A 26,828-nucleotide genomic window follows, 5' to 3' on the forward strand; every position below is an offset into this window, starting at 1 on the left:
GCGGGGCTGCCGGCACAGCGGTACGGCCCGTCCCGCCGTCGGCTCTGCCCCCGCACCTGCGGTCAGCGCCTCCGCGAGCCCTCTTAGCGCCCCCCGCCCAGGTGCGCAGCGTTTCGACGAGGGTGCCGCGGCTTCAGCCGCGCTGCTGCGGCTGTCCTTGTCCCCGAACGAAAAATAGCTCTGTTTGAAAGACGGAAATCCACGGAAGCCGTCCTCCATTTATAGTTCTAATCCGGAGGGCTTCTGCAGCCTGAAAAAGTGGAAGGTATTAGGATGCGTAACACCTTTGTACTCAATTTTCAGGAAACAGGACAGGTTGCGTCCTTTCTTCTTCATCGGAGTTTCCTGAAGGATTTTTTACACCGCAGGAGAGAAAGGATGGAGGAATCGTTATCTATTTCATAATTATACTTTACATGTTTCTGGCAGTGTCCATTGTCTGCGATGATTATTTCCTACCTTCTCTAGAGATCATCAGTGAATGTAAGTGAACATCCTGATCTTTTTCCTGTAGAACTAAGCAGCTTGGTGTAGAGCATTCTCTTTAAAAAAAAAGCTTCAACGTTAGAGTGCTCTGGCGACAAAACTAAAGAAATTTCAGAGTCTCTATGCACAGTTAGGACTTATCAATACAATAGTTAATCTGATACAATGGATCAATATTACATTGAAAAAACATACTCCGAGTACACTCTGCACAGGCATTCCTTTAAAATTCACTTTCCTTGTGCCTAGAGAAAAATCTTAAAACTTCCTCAGTATTAACTAAACTTGATGATGTAACTTTGGGGTGAGCAGTAATATGCCCGGGTTCCGAGTAAAAGAAATAAAGGGGGCAGGGGGGGCGGGACATGAGGATGACACCAAACCAAGAAACCAAAAAAACCCAAAACCCTCTCTATACTAAAACATGGGAATTAAGTATCTTCCTCAAGTTTCTGTATTTCTCTCATAGTGAACAAGTATCAGGGTGAGCTACCATTTACATATTAAAAGTATGACACAGGGGGGAAAGGAATACCACAGTTACAACTGTTCTATGAAATCTGATCAACCTGTAATAATTCCTCTGGCTTCACACGACCACTGAATTAAAGAGATGGTCTTGGCCGAGAGTTCAGCCAAGTTTCATTGCCAAGAATTAAAAAAATTCCCTAGGGAAACTCATCCCTGAGCACTGGAAAACGTTCCCCAAACCAGAACACTTACAGAAGATGTAAGCTTAAACATTGCTGTAGAGCTGATATTTTTTTTATTGATGATAAATAAGCATTTGTCAGACTTTTTCCATAGTTAGCCATACGTCCCTGTTCTTAGTGTGCAGAACTTGATGCACAGAGTGAGTTACATTTCAGAAACAGTCAACTTACCAGAACAAAAATCTCATTTCATTCAAGCAAGACACAGGCTCTTATACTGTCCGTACGAAGTGAAAATTTTTTAAGATCGCAGCACTGGTTTGAATTTAACTAGTATTTCTGGTATGTGAAGACACAGTAGCATGGATTTCCCTGGAAGATAGACAGACTTGACATGGATCATGTAGCACATGGATCACACTAGAGTCCAAGGAATTCCCCACAATTACCTGTATGAAACAGAGTTAAAGCCCAAATACATATGCCTATTTTACATTTTAAGATCATGCCCAAATCTCTTGTATTATCAATAATTTTCTGGTATTTAAACTAATTTCTGTAATAAAGTTAGAAATAAATTAGCCCAATAAATGAGGCTATGTTTTCAATATATTATTGTACCAGTTTCAAATACATGCATTAACTGTATGAAAGTAAGCAAAGTTCATTCTATTAAACTGTAGTAGCTTCTAACATTATATACTAATGCAAGTAAAGGGTACAGACTACTGAAGTATTTATTTTTTTAAGCAATTCTTTTGCTCTATCCTCAGGCCTTGGCCTCTCTCAGGATGTTGCTGGAGCAACTTTTATGGCTGCTGGAAGTTCTGCTCCAGAGCTTGTCACTGCTTTTCTAGGTAAGAGCCACATACGTTTTGAATCTAGAATTCTTTTCCTTGCATGCCAAACTGAAACATACCAGAGAGTCATTTTCCTTATAGGAGTCTTCGTGACAAAGGGTGATATCGGCGTCAGCACCATCCTTGGATCAGCAATCTATAATCTTCTTGGTATTTCTGCAGCTTGTGGGCTGTTTTCCAGCGTGGTATGTGTCAACTTTGATAGTTCTGCTCCTAAGAGCCAAATGGTTATCCTTTCTGATTTGCCAACAAAAGCCAAGAGAGACTTACTATGACAACTGCCAAGTTTATTATTTAGTAGCAAAACCAGCATGTAATCAGTTTTAAGATAACTTGCTATGAAAGTTTTTAAAAACACTAACTTGTTAAATATCATACTTAAGTCATTCCTAAGAATCTTAAATTTTTACATAGTATAGAAACGACATATTGATGCAGCATTTACAGCACTTAGTGAAAGTATTACAGACAAGTTTAAGAAAAGTAAATGAATCTGTGATCTGCAGGTTTCAAGGCTATCCTGTTGGCCGCTGTTTAGAGACTGTCTGGCATATACAATTAGTGTAGCGGCGGTCCTTGCGATGATATCTGACAACAGAATTTACTGGTAAGAGCACAAGTAGTGTTGAATTCATGTTGACTGGAGATTAGTGAGACAGTGTTTTGAAAAACAAACCCAAACCCCAAACTTCAAGTAGCCTGAACTGCCATTCACTAACAGAAATAAACATTCTGTTGGCTTTAAAAAACGTAGAAAGTCACAATGCTTGCAAAGATTATTACCTAAACATTCAAACCCTGCATATTTATAAAGTTTGATCTGCATAGGTTTGTCTGTACAGACTTCACAATTTCTATAACTGTTTTGGCATAGCAATTAGTCTTCATATAGTTTCCCCCTCCTGAGACTTTCCTTTGATAGCATCACTGATAAAACATTTGTCTGCCAGAAGCAGCTCATGAGCTTCTGATACTTAACTCTGTTCTGTCAAGGCTGAAACTCCTGTTGCCTCAACAAGTCTGTCAGGTCCACCACTAAGTCTCTGAAGTTTCTAACTCAAAACAGCACACACTATCCCTCTCTTTAACCATCACATGAAGACTCAATTTTGCAAACATCAGCAAGATGTTCAATGAGTAAGATCCCCTGGAAAACATGCAGCTATACAATACACAAACAAGATTCTGCAGGGGAGGGGAATTAATCAAACTGCTGAAAGACACGGGGACACTCAAACTTCCATGACACTGGCCATACAACTGCAAATAGGTGCTTTTGTGTGTTTTCCTTTTGCTATTCATGCAAATCTTCTCTCTCTTGCTCTCTTTACCCCAGCCATTTTAATGAGTTAAAGAGTTGGGGGTTTTTATATTACATGTTATATAAAATCTATTTGTCATTCTAGGTATGAAAGTGCATCCTTATTATTGATATACGGGTGTTATATTCTGGTACTATGTTTTGACATTAAAATCAACCAATACCTCATGAAAAAGTTCAGTCCCTGCTGTACGTGTTTCACAAAAGCTATGGAAGAGAATGCTGAGCAGCAGCCACTGGTTGGATGGAGGGAAGAGAGCGGACCTCTAATTCGTCAACAGTCAAGAACAGATAGTGGAATTTTTCAAGATGAGCTGGACTACACTCAACTTTCAACAAGCTTGCATGGGCTTGATGAGATCTCTGAAGGTACAAGTATTATTACAGTTGTCTCTAGCACTCTGCATGCCTGTCTGCATCAGTTCTAATAAAGAGTAGATTCTGAGATATTATTAAGATTTTGTTCACAAAAGAAATCCAGCATAGTATTTAAGTAAATCATTATTCTTCCCTGGAATATAACATTCAGCAAAATCAGAGTGGTGGTATTTATATGAAGTTAGTTGCTAGAGGAATGCTAGGCAAGTTGCTCATTTGTGTCATATTAGAACAGCAGACTTCCATCAGTCTTTGCTGTTCACATTTGAAACTTCCCATCAACACTGCTTGTAAAATGCAGTATCAGCTGAAAGACACACTGGTACTGTACTAATATATACTGTTTTCTTACGACAGTGGCAGGTTCACAGCCCAAAATATGCATGATATCAGAAGAAATAGCTATGATGTGGCCACAGATCATCAATTTCCTCTTTACTTAGGCAAAAAACAGCAGTTGGTACTTACTCTTGGTAAACATTTTGTGTAAACCTTTATAGAAAAGTTCATTTTTCATCCACCTTAGGTTCTCTCCTAGTGACATGGTAATAAAGAACATTTGGTTTCAGAGTTTTGTCCAGTGTGATGTAGGTACTGGGTAAGACTACACTGAGACCTTGAGGAAGTTCTGAAACTTTTTTCAGTATTCTCACAAGTAGAGGCCAGTAATGACTGTATGCTACCAATTCAAACTTAAAAGCTACAATTTAAAATAGTTACGTTTTCTTCCACAGATCATCCAAGTGTCTTCACCATGCCTGAAGCAGATATAAAGAGAATTTTGTGGGTGTTATCCCTTCCTATTATTACACTACTCTATTTGACTATACCGGATTGCAGAAGACAGTTTTGGAGGAACTGGTTCATGGTGACATTTTTAATTTCAGCAGCATGGATTTCGGCAATAACTTATGTTCTTGTATGGATGATAACAATAGCAGGTAGGTACCTAAAGTGCTGCTGCTATACAGAATCAACCAATCGAGAATCACTGAAAAAAGAGTTTTCTCCCTGTGAAGAGTTTTCCTTTCCACAACTAACAGTCAGTTTAGCAACACGTACTTTGCTGTAAAAAAAACAACAAACAAAACCAACTTATGTTTGAATACTTAGTTTGCCACCTTCTTCCATCTAATGAAAACCACTTTAGAGTTTAGCTGCTTCAGACTGCTTGCCATCAGATGAAGAATTTGTTTACATACCTACAAAAACCAGCCTATATTTAAAAAGAGACAGTTTCATTAAACTGCTTCATCAAGTGAAACAATTAGATACACAGCAATAAACTTGTCAAGCTGAAGCCTGATAAACATGGAATCCACCAAGACTGGAATTAAAGGTTCAGCATTCTGCAAAAGATCCGTTATTTCTACACCTGTATTTTTCTTGAACACAAAATAGTAACGGATTTGGCATTAAATTAACTGTCAAAAAAAACTCCCAAATTTTTGTACTATTTTATTTCAACTATAGCATCACGTGTTTATTAAATATTCTTGGGGGGTGTGTATGCATACCTCTTACAAATCTGCATCATAAAGTGAAGCAGTAAATTAACTGCATTTAAGTAAGAGAAGGGGTATGAACTTGCATGTAAAAATATTCTCTTAAAAGTATCTTAAGGTATTAAAGGTCTCCTCACTTCACCGTTTCTCCAGTCAGCTTGAGAACAATCCAGTTTTTAATTTTAAGAACAAGCAGAAAACAAATCTCTAAACAAGAAAGAAATGTTACAAAGCTTGCCATTTCCACATTATAGCTCACTAATCCTACTCAAGTATTCTGCTAGTTCAGCATCCTAAACTTGTTTTCAACTTAAGTTCAATGAATAACTCCTTGTTAGGTGCAGAAACAGACCTACACATTTGGTAAACCTTTGAGAAATTACTAGTAGATCACTGGATATAACACCCACCAGGTTCACTCCTTGGTCAAACAATTTTCCACTTGTATCTAAAGACCAAAAGTTTACTGTCTGAACGTTAGAAGCCTTTGAAACAGGATTCAAATGAAAGTTATTGCTGTTCTACAAGACAAAGCACTAATTCATATGAAAGCAAGAGAGATTCAAATAGTGTATTAGTGTTAGTCCACTTTGAAGAGTCATCACAGAGTATTGGGGTCTTTAGCCCACTACTTCTAGGTCAAATATGTTCTATTTACATATTAAACCACTAAAAATTACACACACATTACATTCAAGTCCAGGTTCTTTCATGAAGGATGACTCAGATTCTATTGTTGCATAAACAGCCTATCAGAATGTCACAAAGGTATCATAGCTGGGGTCTAAATTTTGACGGCCAAGAACAAACCTAACTTAGTACACCTTTTTGTTGCTAGCAAAGAAAATTTGACTACTTATAGCAAGATATTGCTACTGATACACAAAATTAACTAAAAGCTAGAAAAATAAGACCATTCTCTCATTATGGTCAGTTGCCAGAAAAAACCCTACATATTAAATAGAAGATAAATCTATCTAATAAAAAGAGAAAAATTAGATTCACCTGAGTTTGTATTCTATCTTATAACCTTCAGAGGGCTAGAAATTACTGTTGGATACATAAGGATGGTTCATTTGTATTTCACCTCAGTTTGCTTGGCATGAACCATTATTTTCCAGCCTGGATGGTTTATAAAAGCTGATCTTGTTGGTCCCTCGTCCTACACATCTCTCATATTAGGAGTGATGGAAGAATAAATACCAGTACTAATTCTGCAACAGGATCATGTTAGCCCCTCTGAACCAACAAATAACTTCAAATATAAATGTACTGGCTGATCTAGACTAAGCTGGTATGTACTAGGCAAGCACTGCTGACCTAGCTTACAGAGTACTGCCTCTTATTTTAAGAAAACTGTTCTTATTAGTGTCCAAATATTGCAAATAAGAATTCAGATTTCAATAAAAAAAAGATACTTTTTAGTGAACAAAAAAGTTTAAGAAAAACAAATTACTTAGAGGTATTGAATACTTCAGTACATTGATGCTTGTGAATAGTACAACTGCTAAAACCGTTTTGAAGACCTGAATCCCTGTATTCTAAGTGAGAAATTAATATGCTCACAGGATATGTGGGGCTAAAAAAAAAAAAGTGGGGAAAAATAACCTGCTGCTTTAGTAACAATTTAAAGCTTTTCTTAATTTAAACCAGTATTTACCTAAAGAAACTCACACTTCTAAAGGATTACTTGCATTTAGAACTCATATAAAAATTCTGCATTTTGATTCTTCTGAATCCAACACAAGAACTTTCTAATTGGAGTGAAATATTAAAGCCATTTAGTTGAGATAGTATTGTAATAATGATCTTAATGACCCTCCTCCCCAAGAAAATTCATGTGCTTTTTTTCCTCCCCTTTAAAGAGTGGGTGATTGTAAGAGTTATTGCTTCATGAGACTTTTGAGCACTAACAATGAGATGCCCAACAACATAGAAGACTATTACATTTTCTAGACGTTCAGAAAAAAAAAAGGAGCAAATTGTTAGATATTTAAACTTCTACTGTATCTGAAAGAAAAAATTAATAATTGGTATTGTCTTGACCACTGGAGACATTCCACTCGGGCCTTTGAGAAACTTGTTAAGATGGTTACTATACTACAATTCCTTTTTTATTTGATTGAAGAACAAGGACAGGATGATATTTCTTTGTTGTTGTTCTTGTTTTTAACTACTTCATGGTTCAATCACTTCATATTTAGTCAAGTTAGCTGACAGATTCCTTTTGAAATTACTGTATGATTACCAATCCTTTCTCCAGCAAAGTCCAAAGCAATTTCTTTGGATGAAACTTAAACTAAAAACATGCTTGCATTTTCTACCGTTATCAATTGCAGGTGAAACACTGGGAATTCCAGAGTCAGTAATGGGTCTCACATTACTAGCAGCAGGAACAAGTGTACCAGATACAGTTGCAAGTGTGCTGGTGGCTCGAAAAGGTAAAGATTTTAGTATTCAGGCTCATTCCAATGGATGTATTTAAAAGGTACTATGAAAAAAAGAATTCTAGTCAACATTTCCAGAAATTCAAGGAGTAACTTCAAAGTTTTTGCTCCAGATTCTAGAGCTTAAGTTTACTAATAAAATAAATAAATAGCTTACCTGAAGAAGCTGTGGCTCAGACATTTAAAAACCTCTCAGAGTATCTCAGAGAAGTATTCTAGATTGGTTTGATTTGTTGTTGATCAAGTGTTACATTTTACTGCAAAACACAACTGTAGGTCTTGGTATTTTAAACATGACTGGATTTTATAGTAGCCTGTCTAGCTTATTTTAAGTGCAACTGTGCAGATGCTGGTGATTTAGGAAGAATTTTTTTTTTATGCTTGTGGTACCCAAAACCATGGTCTGTAGAATCATGACTATAGTTCCTTCAATGAAAAGTCTGAAAAGGGTGCTCTGTGAGAAATTGAGGGCTGACAGTCTGTTCCTCCAAAACAGTTTGGCAATTTCATACAATACAATTAAGCAGACTTATTTGTATTTCTTCTTTTACAGGAAATGGAGATATGGCTATGTCTAACATTTTAGGATCCAATGTATTTGACATGCTCTGTTTGGGAATACCCTGGTTTATAAAAACTGCCTTCATAAATACATCAGGACCCATAGAAGTGAACAGCAGTGGTTTGACATACACAGCCATTTCTCTTATCTGTTCTGTTGTTTTTATTTTTCTGGCAGTTCACCTGAATGGCTGGAAAATAGATAAAAAATTGGGAGCAATCTGTCTTGTACTGTACTTAGTATTTACTATAGTATCAATTTTATATGAACTTGGCATCATAGGGAACAATCCTACAAGGGTCTGTGGTAACTAGTTTTAATCAGTGATTATACTGATGAAAATAAAAGCAGGAGAGAAAGATCAGTTTCTTCATTTAGTCAAAATAAAAAAAAAGAAAAACAAACTCAAAACTCCCATTGGGCTCTAATCTTATTTACACAACTAAGTCATGTCATTAAAGTAATATTAAGTAGAACGAAAACATCACAGCCTAATTGGAGCCCTTCCTTTTAGAGTCAAGATTTACAGTATGACTACAACGCACATATAAAACCAAAATTCTGAAAAAAAGACATCTAATTTTTACATTACAATTTTGATACACGCTGGGGTGGGGGAGAAAATCAGAAAACACTAAACAAATCCCACTATGCAATCTTGAGATTAACAGAGAAAATGGCTTATTTTATTAAAAACAGTATAACCATTCATTTAAACTGAATGACTAGAGACACTTGGCCTAATTTTCCAAAGGCGCTGAGCATCCAAAGCTTCTATGGTCTACAGGGACCTGCAGGTGCTCAGTGCCTCTAAAAAAACAACAAAAATCAGGCAAATTGTCTTTAAAAACCAAACATAGTAAGATTCAGTTAACAAGTATCACAGTATATTAAACACTATACTGTTAAAGGCTGGTGGGATTTAAAAGTTCCTTTTTACAGCTTTTGTAAGCATACAATGTTACTAAAAATGACTTACTAGGATAGAGAAGCTAAACAGACATAGGAATGTTCCTGAACACACAGTTTTAAATTATGCATTGCGATCCAAGCGTACATCAATTTCTCTGCCACTGATTTTTATGCCGTTCATTATCCTACAGGCCTTTTCAGCAGATTCTGGTGAGTCAAATCTGACTGTTCCACAGCCCTTTGATTTTCCATTCTCCATTTTTATTTCTGCAAACATTACATGACCTGAATAAATAAGTTAAACAGCAGTTATTTCAAGTCTTCAGTGCACTAACAACTTAAAGAACTCATCAGAAGTGATAAAAAAGCATTTTTAAATATGATCTAGGGGGACATATGATATTAGCACTTTCAGACTGATGGTATATTCACTCATTCAGGAAAGGTGACAGGGCAAAACAGCAGTGAAGAATCCAAATTAAGATCCACTATTTCAGATCTTTCCTTTACACTAGCGTAAAATGAAGTGTGCCTGTATTTGACCTCAGGTTTGAAACAAAATGCCCTATAAGGCTAAGGGAAAGTTTTGTCTTTTGTTTACCAATGCTGCCAGAAGTGTGACCACTGACAGGTGTTAACTGTATTATAGTTCAATCTAGTCCACCATGTTCATCACAGCAACATATCAAGCAATCACAACCAAGCGATTTTGTAAATAAGCTGCAGAGCAAACTTAGAGCATTTAAAACAGTAAAGTTACCAGGTTAGGAGTGGTGGAAAAGTAGCATGCACTATTCAATTCCTGCAGTGTTTTCTTGAGGTTCTCAACTGATGAGGCAACATTTTTATTTAAGTATCTTGGTACCTCAGAGAATGTTCAGTGCCTGGAGCTAATGAGTTTTTGCTTATGGTATGTTGTAGCACACCACTCCTGAGCCCCCAAATGCCACTAGGAACAAGAAACTTTTCCCTAAAATACACAGATTTTTATTTTGAAATACCATATAATAGGAGACTGGACTTTCATTGAAAGAAATTGAACACATGGAGACATGGTCTTTATATTTCCTTACAATATGGGCATGAATACAGTCTGTTGCTAATATTTGTGCTTATAATTCTTAAAAACAATTCAAAATAATCACTACATCTGTTAGTTGCCAAGGAAAAATTCTCAACTATCTGAAAGTTGCCCAGGCAGTTAAGACTTTAAAAAAAAAAAAAAAAAAAAAAGAAAAGAGAGAGAACCTGTTTTGCTATATCCTCCAGCTGCAAAAAAAATCTGAACACCTAAAAATCTTTCACTGGTGTACTGCGAGTTCTAATTTATGTCAAATCCGCTAATAGCTGTATGAAGACTGTCTTAGGTATCAGTAGTATGTTTTAAATTATTTGTCTTTTCTGTCTCTCCAAAATAAGAAAAGCTATCCTGTAATTCAGTTAGAGCCTTCTGTTCTGAAAGTGCATTTTCAAAACAAAACAATATTTCTACACCCAAGCTTCATTTTTCATTCACTTCTGTGAGAAGACAACTTTTCTGAATTAGATAAAAAGAATTATTGGATATTTGTAGCAATCCTTTATCTTACATAAAAAGGGCCTTTATTTCTTAACATTAAGTGGAAGCGTTACAGCCTGCAAATATGCTATCAGGATCATCTATTTGCAAAAAAACCAAATCGCCACTTTGGCAAAATTACTAACTCTGATTTGATGCAGCACCATTTCTGGAAGTAATGCATAACCTGGACAGGCCCAGGCCCCTGCATGCATTTTCCTCAAAATAAATGCTACATTATATACTCTGTGTTGGTCAGAGGATACACAATACCTGCTTCAAAAAAGAAAAAGCTCAAAAAGTAATTTTATTAATGGAATGGGTTAAAGTTTTATAGCAGATAAGCACTCAGAGCCAACATAACCCATACTGTACCTTGGTCTCATGTGTTATGTCATGCCTAAAAATTATTTATATAACTCAGGAAAGGTGGGGTAAATAAGAAAGATTAGGCTAGCCAGACTCTTCTTAAGGATTAAGCAACAACCTTGTCTTCCTCTCCTTATCTAATGAACACCATTTAAAACATGAAGTCGATGGAGCTGAGCAGGGATAAGATTCATATACATACCACATTGACTGAATTTCTCCTTTAGCTTCTGCCAGGTCAAGTCAAAAGGAAGCTAGAATATAAAAGCATTATTAATAACAAAATAGTACAGAGAGAAAAAGAGCATGTCATCAAACATGCACACAAAGTAAGCTCATGGTTTCTATGTATTCAAATGCTTACATTTCTCACAAATATCTGGTTGCCTTTAGAGCCTAATCTCTCTCTCATGCCACTTCCCATTGGGCCAGGCACAAATCCTCGATCGATATCGATGTTCCTGTCCAGGCCTCCACCCATAGCTGGTCCCATTCGATCAAAACCAGAACTCATCCGATCCATCCCCATTCCCATTCCTCCAGCCATACTGTTCATACCACCCATTCCACCACCTACACAGAAAAAGAAAAGTAGGATAAAATAAAAATCTCTTTTTCGTAATAGATGCACAAGAAAAATAAAATAAAAAATTCTTTTGTGTCTGGAGAAAAATAGCTTTAATGAAACTGCTGTAATACAAAACATAACTTCATACATGCACAGTGATTTATCTAGTAGCATGGCTAATATTTTAAGCCAAAGTATTAGAAGATACATAGTGTCAGTTCTAAAAGTAAAAAACAAACTGCATCAAGCTTAGTCACACCATCTAATGTAGTAAAATGTTGAACACAAGTAAAGAATTAAGATTTAAAGGCTGTACAGTTTAATTAATAAAAATCTGATACTCTGTACCAAAAAGAGATCAAGTAAATAACTGCAGCAATGTTGAGATACAGATAATTTGACCGTATATACTATTGTTTATTTTGCTTCCTGCATTCACATTCAGCTTTACTTAATGCAGCCACACTTAATGACACAATCTTCTGAAGAAAGCATATTTTGCAGAGAACAAATGTTACTGCAAGTACTGTAAAGAGCATGGACTTTCCTACGACACATGCAATGAAATATATTAATGTATATTATATAAAGAACTAAGATCAATGACATTCAAATATCCTATTATAATCTTTCTGGATTCATAATTAAAAAATTAATGTAAAGCAAAACTACCGAGATCATTCATGAGGGACCTTCTCTTTAAGCCTTATGCCTCTCAAGATTGCCAATAGCAAGATTTTAGTTTCTCATCTGCTCTAGCCTGAGGAACTCAGACTTTTGCTGTAATACAAACTCAGTATTGGAGCTTTGCACAAAATTAAACTGAGTGATAATCTGAAATTCAAGGCTGATTTTTTATTTCAATGATGAGAGGTTACTGAAGTTCAACTTCATTAGGTTCACACAAATAACTGTGCCTATTTCTCTTTTTTCTGGAACACAAGTTTAGTTGAATCACTTCTTCCTCCAAACCAGGAGTTAAAACCGTTTCAAAACTAAGATTAAGGGAAAGACCATATTAGCAAGTTTTCCTCTGAACTTTTATCTCAACAAAACAGCTTCAAAAACTATTAGACTCGCAGTCACATACAACAAGATTTCTACTTCTTCCAACACTGGCAAGACACTACACTAGGACAAAATCATCCGATACAATTACATGTACACCGTATGGTTACATTGCCTATGCATTTACATTCTATTGAAACAAGTTAACCTACTCATTCCAGATCTTACTGGGCCCATGCTAGGCGCTCCCATTCCTCCTGCAAAAACACCAATCATTGCACCACCTAAACAGAAAAAAAAAAAGTGACATACACTGAAAACACCAGTTAGTGACAACAGCAGCAAAGCACACACTGATGAAGTGCACTGATCTCATTGTTACCTGGCAATTCTTTTCTACAGAATACTTTAACATGTGCCTTTATTATTCAAACTAAATAGGAAACATCCAGTAAGTAACATTAGTTCCTCCTTCTTTATTATGGGATTTAAGCTGCTCTGATTTCTTTCTAGCTCTTCTCCCCTCTGACAGTCTACCAGCAGCACAAACATCTTAAAACTAAATGAGCCATTTCTCACATTGGGAAGAACAGCCTCAAAACTGAAGGGTTCATCTTATTTGCCCTAGTTTTTCCCATTTTTAAGAAACCAATGTAAAAGCTAGGAGCAGCTCTCCCAATGTCTTTCATTACTGCATATGAAGAGTGAATTGATGGAATTTAGTGGGAAAAAGTGAGAAAGAAAGGGAATCGATACTTAATAAAAGCTATTTGCCAGAACCATGGAATCTCCAGAATGGTATCAGAGACTGATTCTGGAGTGCAGTAAAAAGAATTCTTTTCAGTGAAGTGCTAATATTCAGGAAAGTAATCCCAAAGGAGCTTCTAGAATTGTAGAAGCTCAAAAGAACTACATTCCTGTCACTGCAGAACAGAGTAGAACTGTCAGCTGCATTTTTCTTGCTTGATTTTCATATCTAAAAGAAACAGCTCAGTTTTTACTTATGGCAAAATAGATCAATAACTGTCGTCTTTAGGCTAGACACCACTGTTTTAATATCTAAAAAAAGGTCACTGCTGAGTCTTCCATTAGATCTGTTTTCTCCACACTGTTGAAAATAGCAACAATTGTTCCCTGCCAGTCTCTTGTGGGAAATATTTGTCTCCTCTCAGACAACAGGCTGTCATAGCCATACCAAGACCTCAAAACATATGGACTAGCCTGTTTAAAAAAAACTACTGATTTTCAATACCAGCTGGATTACTCCCAGTACTTCAGCCAACAGTTTGTATACGAGGAAGATCTTAATACTTATTCATTAGGCCAGAGAGGGTCTTGCAGTGAAACACCAAGTCAAATTTTGAGATTGCTGTCAACATGACTGGCTTTTTACCCTTAAAAAGGATTGTAGGGAAAAAAAAAACAAACCAACACACTTTCCCAGAGCTAGAAAACCATACTTGTTTGTGAGTGCATCCCAGTTATATCCACTCTCTTCTAAAAGGGGGGGAAAAAAAAGTCTCCCCAACAATCTAACATGAACTTCAAAAAAGGAAAAAAAAAAAAAACAAAACAACAAAACAAACAGAAAAAATCCCCAAACCACCCAAAACAAGACCAAAAAAACAACCTGAAGGCTCAAATAATCCTAATAAGTAAGATTCCAGCTATTTCTGACCTTAGAGACATCCTTTACCTGTACTTTTTCCCCCACTGGCTTTTCACCAACAAAAAATTATATGCTCGGAGATGCTCTATGACACAACCTTTGATTTTTTGGATACTGCAAAATTTTGGCAATTTAAATGGCAACTCCAACAGTTCTGCTGCAAATCAAACATCCTCATTTTCACTAATTGATGCCATAGCCCATTCAAAGACTGTCTTAAGTTACCCTCCTTGAAACTGGCAGAGTACTAAAGCCAAATGTAGTCACAGCATTTCCTTTTAAGATACCATTAACCTAAATATTGTAATAGGAGTACACCACGGTCTTCCCTGATTAAACACAACATCTGTTAACTATTATATTTGTAAATCCCTACAATTTCCTTCCATTATTTAAGGATAAGTTGGGAAACCCTTATCTTGGTTCTCAGAACAGTATTAAAATTGTAAGATTGCTAACAGGTTATAAGCTGAAGCTTGCTGGATCTACTGAATGATTCCCACATCAGTTTCTCACAGTGGCCATGATCATGTATTTCAAAACCAATGTGTGTTACCAGAAGACTTGGAAGTCTATTGGTTGCATGAACATTTATAACTGAAGTGGCTTTGGATTTTCACTCAAGAAACAGATGTTTAGCCTATGTTGCAAGTAGACATAGTGAAAGCATACACTTGATTTCTAAGATGTTAATTCCAAGACATTAAGACTAACTCACTCAACTGACAACCTTATTGCATTCTTATCACTTCTACACAACTACCAGTGCTCGAAGAGAAGCACAAGAGTTATCCTTTGTTATGACTTGCCCAAATTTAAGGGGGAAAAAAAAAAAAAAAGGAAAAGAAAAAAAATTCAACTTTTAGACCAGATGAACCTTATGCTCTTAGCAGCTCTTCTCTTTCACAGTGAGGAATTAAGGGAGGGGGAAAGAGAGAAAAACAGGGAGGAGGAGGAAGAAAACCTGTCTCCTGTAATGCATTCATCCCAGTAACAGTATGGTAACAAAGTGCAAGAAGGCTCTACTGCTAAGCACCTCCAGGCCTCTTAAGACAGAGGATTATTTCATTTGAGGGAACCCAAAAGCAACAAAATGAACTTTGTCAACAAGACATCATCTATAAATAAAACAAAGCTGGCTCAGTTACAGAAAAGGCCAATAAATCCCTTTGAGCTGCCTGAGCTCAGAATGCAGGAAGAAAACACAGGGCACCAAAATTCACCGTTCCTATCCAACACTACCTTATTTGCAGTAAAAACAGTTTTCCAGCATGCATTTGCAAAAGCAGGCTCCTGGGCAGCTTGTTCAGGATTACCAGAAGCATATACTTTAATACCAAAAAGACTTAGTACCTTACAAAGTTAACAGTATTAAGCTAAAAGCTTTCCTCAAACTGCTATTTTGTTTATATGTTACAGATGGGAAAAAACACCCACACTTTAACCTTGGTCCTAAGCACTGGCTATAATAAATGCTCAGAATACATCCTTATAGTAATGACCGGGGGAGAGGGGACAAAGGAAGATGACCAAATGAAACCAGGTCTCCTCTTCTTTTAGTGTAAGTCTTCCAATACTATGTTGCAATTTGCCACAGGACATTTAACAGTTACCATACCCATCCTTCCAAAAGAATCTCCAAAACCACGGTTCAATGCCATGTCACCCCGACCAAAATCTCTGTCCATGTTTCCTCCCATTCCACCACGGAAAATTTCTGCAGAGAACAAAGCAAAAAACCAGAAATATTCTGTTATATACATTTAGGTTGATGTTCATACAACACTTGTTTCACAGATGCTTGTTTAAATAGAAGTAGGTTTAACGCACACATCAGACACACCTATTAAATACTTAACTCCCACACCAGTTCCTGTGCCTTCATTCATGCCACTGACTGTATTTCCTTTGAACCCATCTACATTACCCATCCCTAAAGTAAGAGCTTTTAATAAATAAGCATTAGCAAACTTACTAAGTGTACGGGAACAGTGTTTACCTACCTCCCATTCGGCTGACTCCAAATCCTCCTATATTAGGCATTCCTTCCATTCCACGAAATCCAGGAAGTCCTGTAAAATAAGGAAGAGTGTTTTCTATATAATATTAAAAAAAATACTTAATGCAAAGAACTTCACTGCACGTACCGCCTCCCATTCTATTCATTCCGCCAAATCCTGGACCGTCTATTCCCATACCTTTAAACCAAAAAGACAAACACCATTTAGAAGACAGGTAAGATCCTAAGGGATTTAGGAAACACAAAGACAGTTAACATCTCAAAAGCACATTACACAAGGCTTGCTTTGTCAAGAGTATGTCAATCTTCCAAACACAGAAATGACAATTTTAAACCTAAAGCTCTGTAAAACTTACAAATGAAGAACAGAGATTTACCTCCTGGACCCATGCTCCCCATTCCACCACCCATGCTCAATTGTGTTGCACTGATGGGCTGTCCACCTGGTCCAAGTCCCATACCAATGCCACCAAGACCACCTTGAAAACAAAAAGAAGTATCACCAGGAGGAAGATTTTCTCCTGTTATCATGAAGAGACTACAGTAAGCAAAAGTACTACTAAGCTGTTCCAAGACTCTATATCAACATATATTAAGTGCAAGGAGTAGAAAACAGAGTGTGCACTCACGAGGTAATTGTGAGGTTTTGCTGTCTGCAACGCGGAAATCTTCATGAGGAATTGATTTGTCATCCTGATAAAAAACAAGGATGTTATGCTATGATCCTTTCAATGTTTTGGCAGAGACATTTAAGGTAGAAAGGAATGTAAGCAACTTACCATTTTTACATGCATGGGCCTATCAAACAGGAATTGTCCATTGAACATAGCTGAAGAAATGCAAGTCAAGGAATCCAACTACAGAAGACAATTTATTTCAGAAGAATCACTGTAATAACTTATTTTATTTCTGTATCATTTTTAGGAGTCTTATCTTTCCTTACTAATCTTCAGAATGCCAATTCAAAGGCCAAAAGAAACTATACAAGCTGTTAGGTATATAAAAGTTAGTTTCACACGTCACATTCCCACATATTTTAAGCTTGTTCAACGTTATCAGGAACACCTTTTTAGACTCTAGCAGTAAACTCAGTCACTATTAAAAATGTAATCTGCACAGTATTACACTCTAGTCCCTACATACTAGCTACAAGACAAATAAGCTCCACTTGCAAAACTACACTATCAATCAGAGGCCATTCAAGGCTGAACTATATTTGATCAATTATTTTTCAAAACCAAGGATACATATTGCTTGAACAGCTTCAATTGCTTGTTCAAAGGTAACTGTTCCCATTCCTCGACTCTTGCCATCTTTATCTTCTTTGATGTCTGCACGCTTTACGGTTCCAGCAATGCTGAATACCTCCTTCAGTTTCTTCCAGCCAACTTTAAAGTCAAGCTTACACACAGAAATACATTAGTGATTTCAGTGCACATTTCTGTTCTGCCATTACATTTGGAAGAGATTTTCTAGATTGTTGTAACTCTTCAGCTTCACAAAATGCTTGATATATGTAAATAGCCAGGATTTTTTAATATACACACACTGCAACCAAGTACAAAAATGTCAACTAAAACCAACAATTTATACTGCTTATATATATATTTTACTTTAATTAACATATTAACATTGAGAAATGGATGGGTTCTTGTTAAGAGCAGCTGTATTCCCACAAGTGCCCTTGCAGACATAGTAGTCTTTTGTGCAAATACAGAACTTATGAAGTACTTCCAACAAATGTTAACAGTTTAATTTAGTCTAATGTAACTAGCAAGATAAACTGAAGTGTATATTTAATTAAAAAAAGAAATGCAATTGGAAATAGATAGCGAAAAGATGTATTATTTTTTTGAATCACCAGATGACTGTGCAATAATTAAAAGTGCCTGTCAGCTTCAAGAGTTTAACATATCCTTCATGTCCAAAATCTGAATACATAGCCAGCATTTTTAGTTGAATATACTGTGAACTAACATTTCCTATTTCCTCTTTATATAAAAACTGAATTATGCAGTAATACAAGATGTTTTACAAAGATCAAATATTACAGTTACAAAATACAGTTTTAAACTTACATTAGCAACAAAAATAGTGGACCCAAGCCTGCCTGCCTGCAAGTTACTGATAACCTCAGGAGGAATGTTTGGATTATTGAGAATAGAAGGTGGTAAATTCATTATTCCAGGTGCCACATCAGGTCCATGTCCTCCTGGAAACTGTCCTCCTACACGCTGCAATGCCCTACGAGCATGTTCACCTTCAGGGTCCTGAAACACGGGCAAAAATAAAGCCAACTTAATCATCAAGAGGACTGGCAACAAACAAAAAGGTACTATTTGAAATTCTACATAAACCCATCAAAATTATCAACTAATATCCTTGTCCATGTCAGAGGGATCAAGAACTGAATTAGCATGGAGACCTAATTCCCTCACCTCTAGAGGTGGGTCCTTTCAGATGAGGGTTGAGGCATATTGGCAAAGCACTTGTTGAGGAAGCGTGCACTGCCACTTCACATGCTGTACCTAGCCTATGGACAAGTAGAAAAGATTTCAATCTAAAGGACTGTCAGTCTAGCACCTTCTTCCAAGAACTGAATTAATTTAATTAATTTTTTTACTTATTTATTAATACCATTATTAAAGTTGTAACAGGACAAAAAGAACTGCATCAGACACTGTCATATACTACAAAACTACAACAGAAATGTTGACATTAATTTCACTTTCCAGTCAGCACAAGTTCTCTACTTCCAGCCCCATTTTTGCACATATGTAGTGGTCTGATACTCAGCTCATTCTGCCTCATATTTTGAAGCAGGTAAGCAATGTAAACATAGAATCATTTAGGTTGGAAAAGACCTGATGACACTAAGGTAAGAATATGAAGTTAAAGTTTTTTTAAAGAAAAACAGTATTAGATTATTTTGATGTTAGGACACACTTTCTGAGTTCAGCTGGCATAGTATCAAGACCTTCTGCAAGCCAACAGGCATTTTAGCCCATTTAGAAAGTGTCATAAAAAAATTAAACTGGAAATTACACAACTAAGATGCTCTAAACACTGTATTGTCATCTCAGCAGTTATAGTATCTTCACTATTTCAAAATAAAAACAGCAGCAATAACCATACCTCTTTAATATTCAGGGGTCTTCCACTAAGATCATATTTGTTCATAGTTTCTAATGCTTTCTTAACAAATTCTTCATCTTTGAATTCAACGACACTTAGAGGGAACAAAACATTTAGAGTATTAAAATAAAGTTTAAAATGTTAAAATTAACAGAATGTTTGGATAGTAATGTGTTTCTACAGACATAGAAAAAGAAACTTACCCACAACCCTACATCCATGATGATTTGTCATCATATGTAAAGAGAAAAATAAAAAAAAAGTCAATCAGCACATATGATAGAGCATTTAAGATTCCAGTTAAAGATCCCAGCTCACTGTTAAATAACTATTCAAGTTATTTTCAGCTTCAAAATCCATAATACATGCTCTTTACTGGTAGGCAAGCTGAATTTCTCCTACTTTCTCCACATACATACCTTTCAAATGCAAGAGAATATATTATCTTTTATTCTCTTTGAGCCAAACCAGAATTAGAAAAATGCCACACAGATCCATGTAAGGACAACTGGGGAGAGGAGGTGGGGCGGAAAGGGGGGAAAAAAAAAAAAAAAAAAAAAAAAAAAACCAAAAACCAATCAAGACACTCATTGTGTCATTAAAAGCTGCCCACTGACTACAAAATTCAAATCTACCTACATCAAGTATACCAGTACAATGAACAAGGAGTCTACATACCTCTTCAGTATTACTAGCATAATTGAGAAATTACTTTGTAAGAAAATAACCTTATTGACTGCACCAGAATCCTTCTAATAAAGCAAAGAGTTGAGGATTGCTTTAAGTAAAGCAAAGCTAACAGCATGTTTTAGTTTTAACAAGCATTAAAGAAAGTAATTTACAACAATTAATACAACCTCAGTTAAGACTCAAACCTGCATTTCTCATGTTCTCACTGCAGGTTCAGAGCTACTATTGGCCAAACTTTTGACTACTTTTAAGAAGACAAAGGAGCTTTAACAATCTTCCCTCTTAGTGCCTCATTGCTGGCACTCTGTTGGCTACCAACCATATCCATCCATTTAGTTTTAAGAAAGCAAATACATTAATCCAGTGTTTAGAGTACCAACCCTGCAAAGCTGTCAAATCAGGCAATTCAAACAGTATATTCTTAACTAACGTTTTATACTCATTTGCCCTAAGCAGAGAATACTATGCTAACAAAATTTAAATAAAATCAGTGGTTTATTGAACGTCCTTTATATGAAACAGATTTGTACCAAAACAAAGATGTTGGCTAAAAAGAAGAATTAAGTAAATGCCACTTGTTAACGTTTACAGAAGTATTTTGTCCTTTACAGCCAGCTAGTTTGAGTTGCATGAAAGGGTCAGACTACTTCTAATACAAAATCCTCAAGGCTATCTTAATGAAAATCAGTGTAAAAATGAAACTTACTTTCCAATAACTGGTACAGGTATTATACAAAAATAAAACTGCTGAGGAACTTTTAAACCTCTAGCAGATTGTTGCCCACGGCACTTACCCTTGATTTTCCTTCAGCATCCTTAAACAGCTCCACGTATGTAACCTCACCAACTACATAAGACATACAAAGGGAAAATACCAAGAGACAATGCATTTAAACACCAGTATCTTTCTTTACTGTGCCCCTGTGCACAACTCTACAGAGAAGCACCTATTATTCACCAACAATCAAAACCAGACCAGCGTACCTCCTGTCAAAGGCTATATAATTTAGCTAGTTTTCAGAAATATGCAGCAGCAACATTCTCAAAAGCTAAAAACAAACAACTATATTTAACCTAATTCATACTACAGATCATATTTTGGCCAGTATGATATAGTTGGTGAACAAATTCAGATATACACAGTCCCTTAACCTGACAAATGAAACGTCAACGTTCACTGGAAAGTGTTACATTTATCATCCTACTCACAACACCTGTTTTAAGGTGACTTTCTACCTGAATGTCTTCAATCATAAGTTTGCCTTCAATAATAACCAAATTTACACATCAAATATTTCACAGCAAGCCACTCACTTTCTAAAGTAGGAAGTTTCAGTAAATAAACCAATCAAATAGTCACGTCACCTTACAACAGATAAACCAGCAGTTACAGAAGGGGGGGGGTTGGCATTTTTCACAGCCTAAAAGCCAAGTGTGCTTTGCATTACTTTTGAAGAATCAATTTTTTTCAAGGAAAACACAAAACTAACTTTTTACAGAATTCATGTATTAGCATTATTTTACCCCAAACTTAAAATAAAACATTTGGGGTAGTAAGATTACTCTATCAGAACTGCAACAATAGTAACAAGCTTTTAATACAAATCTCCAGACAAACAGTCATGGCAGTAGTGACAATGCAGACAAAGTTAATTCCACAGCCAGATTCCACCAAAGAAATACAAAACAACTTTTGAAAGACGTCCTTTATTATTCATGTTAACACACTAAATGTGTTGCTTAAATACAATAGCCCTTAAAAAAAAAACTACAAAGACTACAACTAGACAAAACACAATCTCTTTAAGAAGTCATGAGGTCATGCATATACTCTCTACTGTCACACTAGAATGGCAGAAGATTGTAAGCACTTCATTTACCCATCCTACCCTGCAATGCAATTGTCTCAGATGAAAGAGGGGGAAGGGAGATAGATGTACCAAGTAAAGGCCAAAAAAACCAAAAAGAAGTCAAATCAAATCTGTGTGGCTCAAAGGACATATACATTGCATTTAAGTTCTACCCCTTTCTATGTGGAGTGTATTATAAGGAATAAGTTACCTTTCTCTCTCATAAGATCTTTAATAGCTTGCCACTTCATGTCATACGGGATGTTGCTAATAAAAACTCTATTACGATTAATAGCCTTCTTCTCTCCAGTGCCTGCATTCTTGTCCTTTGAATAGGGGTGGAATCTATTCTTGTTTCCAAGAGAAGGGATTGCCTTCGGTTTTGCAACGTACTTCTCTTTCACAAGTGCTTTCTCATCTTTTGCTGTCTCATCATTATCCCTACATCAAAAAACAAACAAACAAAAAAAACACCAAACAAAAAAATATTAGTCTTGTGTTGGATCACTAGACTATTATACCTCCTATATATAACTGTATACCTCCTATGCTATTAGAACCCAAATGCTGCTTTTCAAATTAGGAAAAATAAACTCATGTTACCAGTCTAATGCCAAAACAAGTTGCCTTATCTAGAATAAAAATAATATTATAATAGATTTATTCACGACTGTAAGTAAAGAAAGCACATATTGCTACTCCAGTTGCACTCCACTGCCACTATGTCTGTCAAGATTCAGCAAGGTGGTACTATGAAACGACTACAAATATCAAGATATGACGACTCAGCTGAAAAATAAGCTACAGCATCCATGCTTTGGTGCTTCAATAATTTTCACATCAGACTTGCCTAAGTTACATGATATTCACCACAGAAGTGAGTGTTGAAATGGTCTAACTTATGGAACAGCCTGGTATACTTCATTCAATGTAATAATAATATACAAAAATCAACTCTAATAGGTTGTAAATCAAATTACATGTTATTTACCACATAAATTATTTTTATTCATAATTTATGCCAGACTGCTTTTAGACAGAAATTAAAATTCAATTAAGAACAACAAATGCTCTTTCACTGCTTAACACTACTAGAGTCTGAAAACTTGCTAAATGCATAGGAAATAGCTGCATTAAGACATGCTCTGCATCTAAGACTAATTAAGTCACCAGGTATAATCCACTAGAAACTACAACAAAATAGACTTCTGGCCCTCACTCTTTCCAAAATTTAGCAACGGCAGCTGCTCTCCTTTTAAAATCTTTTATTTTTAGATAAAAATGCGAGAAAAATTTGCTTCCTCTCTTTTAAAGCAGATCAAATCTCAACTTTGATAAAACTATACACTTTGAACAGAATTAGATGAAATATCCAAAACTCTTTAGCACTCTTGATAGTGTTACTATCACAAGGTGATTTAGCATGCTAACAGAGGATTAAGGTGCCTGAATTGTTGCTTTAAAAAAAGGTGAACCGCTGAACTGAAAGAATCAACTGAAGTGATAAACCCACACAAATGTGATCCACTGAACAGATGCTACTTAGAGATACACATCAATGTCGAGTTCAAATCTCACCACAGTTAATGAGAAACTTTAGAAGTATTTTACACAAATGTTTATTTTAGTTAGAACAATTACAAGGAAACGTCCTACAGGACTGTCAAAAGTGATTGATAGTGAGCCCTCCTTCTTAAACTACTTTGCTATCTTTACAATTTTTCCTACATTTCAGAAAGCTTAGTTTTTATCTCATTTTGACTCTTTGGAAGGTTTCTGGTGTAAAATTGGCCAAAACAGGCATTTCAGTTTTACAACCACAACATATGTCAAGATCACTGATTTTGAGTAATTGAAATTAGTATTTTCAGCTCTCTGCATAGTTATTAACAAAACAGCAAGTAAGTGGCAGTCTTACACTCAAGAGCACATGCAAGTAGCCTTTCAGGAAGCAAAACGTATTATCTACTCAAGCATGGGCACTCTTCAGGGAGCAATAAATTAAAATACATACATATTTCTCCCATGACTTTTTCCCAAATTTTGAAGTACTGATATGATATGAACTTCACAGTCCTTGTGTTTACAAGTGGATTAAAAGAAGATTAGCAACTGGACACTCCTCTGGGCTAAGTATTTGTAAAATTTAAAACATTCAGAGTTATCTGGTTCGAGCATCCTCCAGCTTCCCTCTGCATCATCCCTCCTCCATACCATCCTGTCTGTTCTGGCAATATCATTCTTCTGTGGCTGTGTAATGAAGTGAAATGGAGGGAACAATGTAGGGAACTGGAGGGAGAGGGTAAGGAAAGAGCAGAGTATCAGGTTTTCCAGTCAGATCAGTTCCTTCCAATCCAGTCCCATATGTGAATGCAAAACTCCTGCCCAATGAGACCCCCACTAAAAATCCGAGTTCTTCCTTAAGTTTTAAGATTAGAGCAATGGATTCTCTTTAGCCTTTTAAGCTCTTTTCTGCTTAAAGGATTATGGAACAGCCCCTGGGTGCTCAGTGTAGTGCACAGGAAGAGCCAGGTCTCCACATATGGAATCCACAGGCTCTAGAAGACCTGGCTGTACAAACCAGTAAAGAGCACAGAGGATGTGAGTCTGACATACTCTTAAATCTGGGAACAAGAAGACACTTCACTTAGTCTGGGGATCACAGCCAGTCTCCTGAAAATAGAGGATTAATTAAAAAAACATCCTTCTTTCAAAACTCATCTGCCAAAACCAACACAGGCCAGTGAACAAGCTGGAGGCAGAGATCCTTTTGTAGATGTAGCTCTTACCCCCCTCCTTCAAGATTAAAAATCATTTCAGTCAAATAATACATTCAAAGCAATGCCACATTAGTCACCTACAGATCACAGAAAAGACAGTCTCAGAAATTAGGAACTGACATTTCCTTGGGGTAAAAACAATAGTAATTTCTACTCTTTACCTTTTGTATGAACTGATCATTTGATACATTTAACTAATATTTGCATGTGAAATCACTAGCAGATTTCTAGGGTTGAAAAAGAGGTGTCTGCAATAATTTCTTAAAAAACAGCATGTCCTCATTGATTAGAAAGAGCAATTTTTACCTTTTGAAAAATAATGCCTTTGAACTTCTGTAAAGTTTTGGAAACAAAAGACAAGTTTTCCATATACAAAACTAGAAGCCTAAAAAATAAGCACAAGATAAATCAACACGAAAGCCCTACAAGCTGATTTTTTTTAAACAAACTTCTACTCCTCTGCTCACAAGTGTCCATACAAATAAGATAATCAGCAGAGACAGAAATGCAAGAAGTCCACAACATGCAATTCTAAAGCACATAGATCAGTTTAACTTCATTGCACTGAACAGTTCCACTGCTCAACACAATAAACGTAGGGAAGTGTGGAAGTTGAGACCAGGTTTCCTCTCCAATTTAATCTGAGTGCTAAGCAAACCTGGTTACCAAAATACTTTAAGTAGTACGTTTCACCTGCACACTGACTGCGTAATCCCTTGTACACGTGTTTTGGGGAAGACTGGAAACTGTATGTGAAAGAAGAAGATTTGAAACTCTGTTACCAAGAACTCTGCATTATTTTCAAACTTGAAGTTGTGATTTCTACCTTGCAGAATGACTGGGATTTTTCATTTGCTTCTAATTACTTTTGGAGGGAAAAGAAGAAAATTGCTGACATAAGGTGGGATACAGAGAAATTAAGTCATTATTTTAACAGTAGCAACCCCAAAAGGCAATAAAATGTTATATACCTCAAAGGTGCAAAAGGGTCACAATCTTCCTGTGAAAATTCAAACACAATTTCTGTAGTTTGGAAGCTGAGGGCCAGGCTCAGGGGAAAAAAAAACAAAACAAAACAAACTGCTGCTTTATGGTAATGTGAAATTTATAACTTGTAAACTATTTGAATTTCACAGGGAGTCAAGCAGAGGCATGAAGTATGCCTTTATTCCGCCAGCTTTATACTGAACTTGAGCCCATGTGCATTCTTTAAACGCAACAGTATCAGACCTGGGCTGCTTACGACATGTCAAAACTTCACAGATCTCAACAGCTTTGATGTACTGCAACGGTGAGACTCCTATCAATTTATCTTCCCTCCAAGATGTGAATGAGATTAGAAGAGATATTGAAATTCCAATGATAGGAGGCCAAAACCTAGTCCACGTAAAGAATGACGACCCTCGAAGCCTGACATGGAGAACAACCAAACCCGTAAAAGGTTATTCACGGTATTGTTCTAGAGAGCCGGTACTTCTGGCTCCCTTATACTATGTTCCTTTCAGGCCAAGAAAAGCTTGTGCACATACGTGGGGGGCTTTGTTTGTTCGTTTGTATTTAAAAATTAAATCCATACAGGGCTGCCTTACCTCTCCCACGTGAGCAAAGATTAGTTCAAAGGCTTGGCAAAACACACCACTACGGTAAGAAGTGGAAACGTAAACAAAACCAGAAGCGATCCAGAACGCTTCTAGAAACGGGGTCCTGCGAGAACCGGCCCGAGCAGAGCCCGTGAGAGCGGCCCGGAGGCTCACGCCGGCGGGGCGGCTGGGGCTCAGCCTCCCGCCCGCCGGCGCGGTGTCACACCGCCGGCACCTGCAGCTCCCCAGGCAGACGCCCAGCCCTCGGCGAGCCCACCAAGAAACTTCACCTTCCCCCGCACCCAAGCCAGGCTTCCTCCGCGCACCCCGCCGGAGCTCACCGCGGCGGGAGACGCCTCCCTCGCCGCCCCACCGCTTCGGCCGCGGCCGCCTCTCACCGCACACCCACCGCCGGCTCCGCGCTCGGGCGGCGCAGCGCCGGGGCGACTCCGTTCCCCGGCGGGGGAGGAGCCCGGC

General features: G+C 36.9%; 2 protein-coding genes across 4 annotated transcripts; one reads left to right on the top strand and one right to left on the bottom strand.

The window, feature by feature from the left end:
- Positions 1 to 306: 306 nt before the first annotated feature.
- Positions 307 to 8,606, top strand: SLC24A5 (solute carrier family 24 (sodium/potassium/calcium exchanger), member 5). Its single transcript, XM_010571863.1, has 8 exons — positions 307 to 483; positions 1,913 to 1,996; positions 2,081 to 2,184; positions 2,506 to 2,606; positions 3,406 to 3,689; positions 4,433 to 4,639; positions 7,543 to 7,644; positions 8,204 to 8,606. Exons 1-8 carry the CDS (start codon positions 417 to 419, stop codon positions 8,524 to 8,526), a joined length of 1,272 nt encoding a protein of 423 aa, XP_010570165.1. The 5' UTR covers positions 307 to 416; the 3' UTR covers positions 8,527 to 8,606.
- Positions 2,116 to 22,324, bottom strand: MYEF2 (myelin expression factor 2). Of its 3 annotated transcripts, none has more exons than XM_010571861.1 (16): positions 22,203 to 22,324; positions 20,936 to 20,988; positions 19,655 to 19,662; positions 19,452 to 19,545; positions 18,395 to 18,586; positions 17,564 to 17,717; positions 17,096 to 17,145; positions 16,946 to 17,009; positions 16,694 to 16,795; positions 16,444 to 16,494; positions 16,300 to 16,368; positions 15,915 to 16,013; positions 12,840 to 12,911; positions 11,416 to 11,624; positions 11,254 to 11,305; positions 2,116 to 2,212 (listed from the first exon to the last, which is right to left on the bottom strand). In XM_010571861.1, exons 1-16 carry the CDS (start codon positions 22,240 to 22,242, stop codon positions 2,136 to 2,138), a joined length of 1,386 nt encoding a protein of 461 aa, XP_010570163.1. In that variant the 5' UTR covers positions 22,243 to 22,324; the 3' UTR covers positions 2,116 to 2,135. The 3 variants fall into 3 exon arrangements, with proteins under 3 accessions (XP_010570163.1, XP_010570162.1, XP_010570164.1); XM_010571860.1 differs by having other exon boundaries at positions 2,116 to 2,236; XM_010571862.1 differs by lacking the exons at positions 2,116 to 2,212; positions 11,254 to 11,305 and having other exon boundaries at positions 11,517 to 11,624; positions 12,856 to 12,911.
- Between the last annotated feature and the right edge of the window lie 4,504 nt (positions 22,325 to 26,828).

Source organism: Haliaeetus leucocephalus, unplaced genomic scaffold (assembly GCF_000737465.1).
Source record: "Haliaeetus leucocephalus isolate CR32 unplaced genomic scaffold, Haliaeetus_leucocephalus-4.0 Scaffold339, whole genome shotgun sequence".
NCBI lineage: Eukaryota > Metazoa > Chordata > Aves > Accipitriformes > Accipitridae > Haliaeetus > Haliaeetus leucocephalus.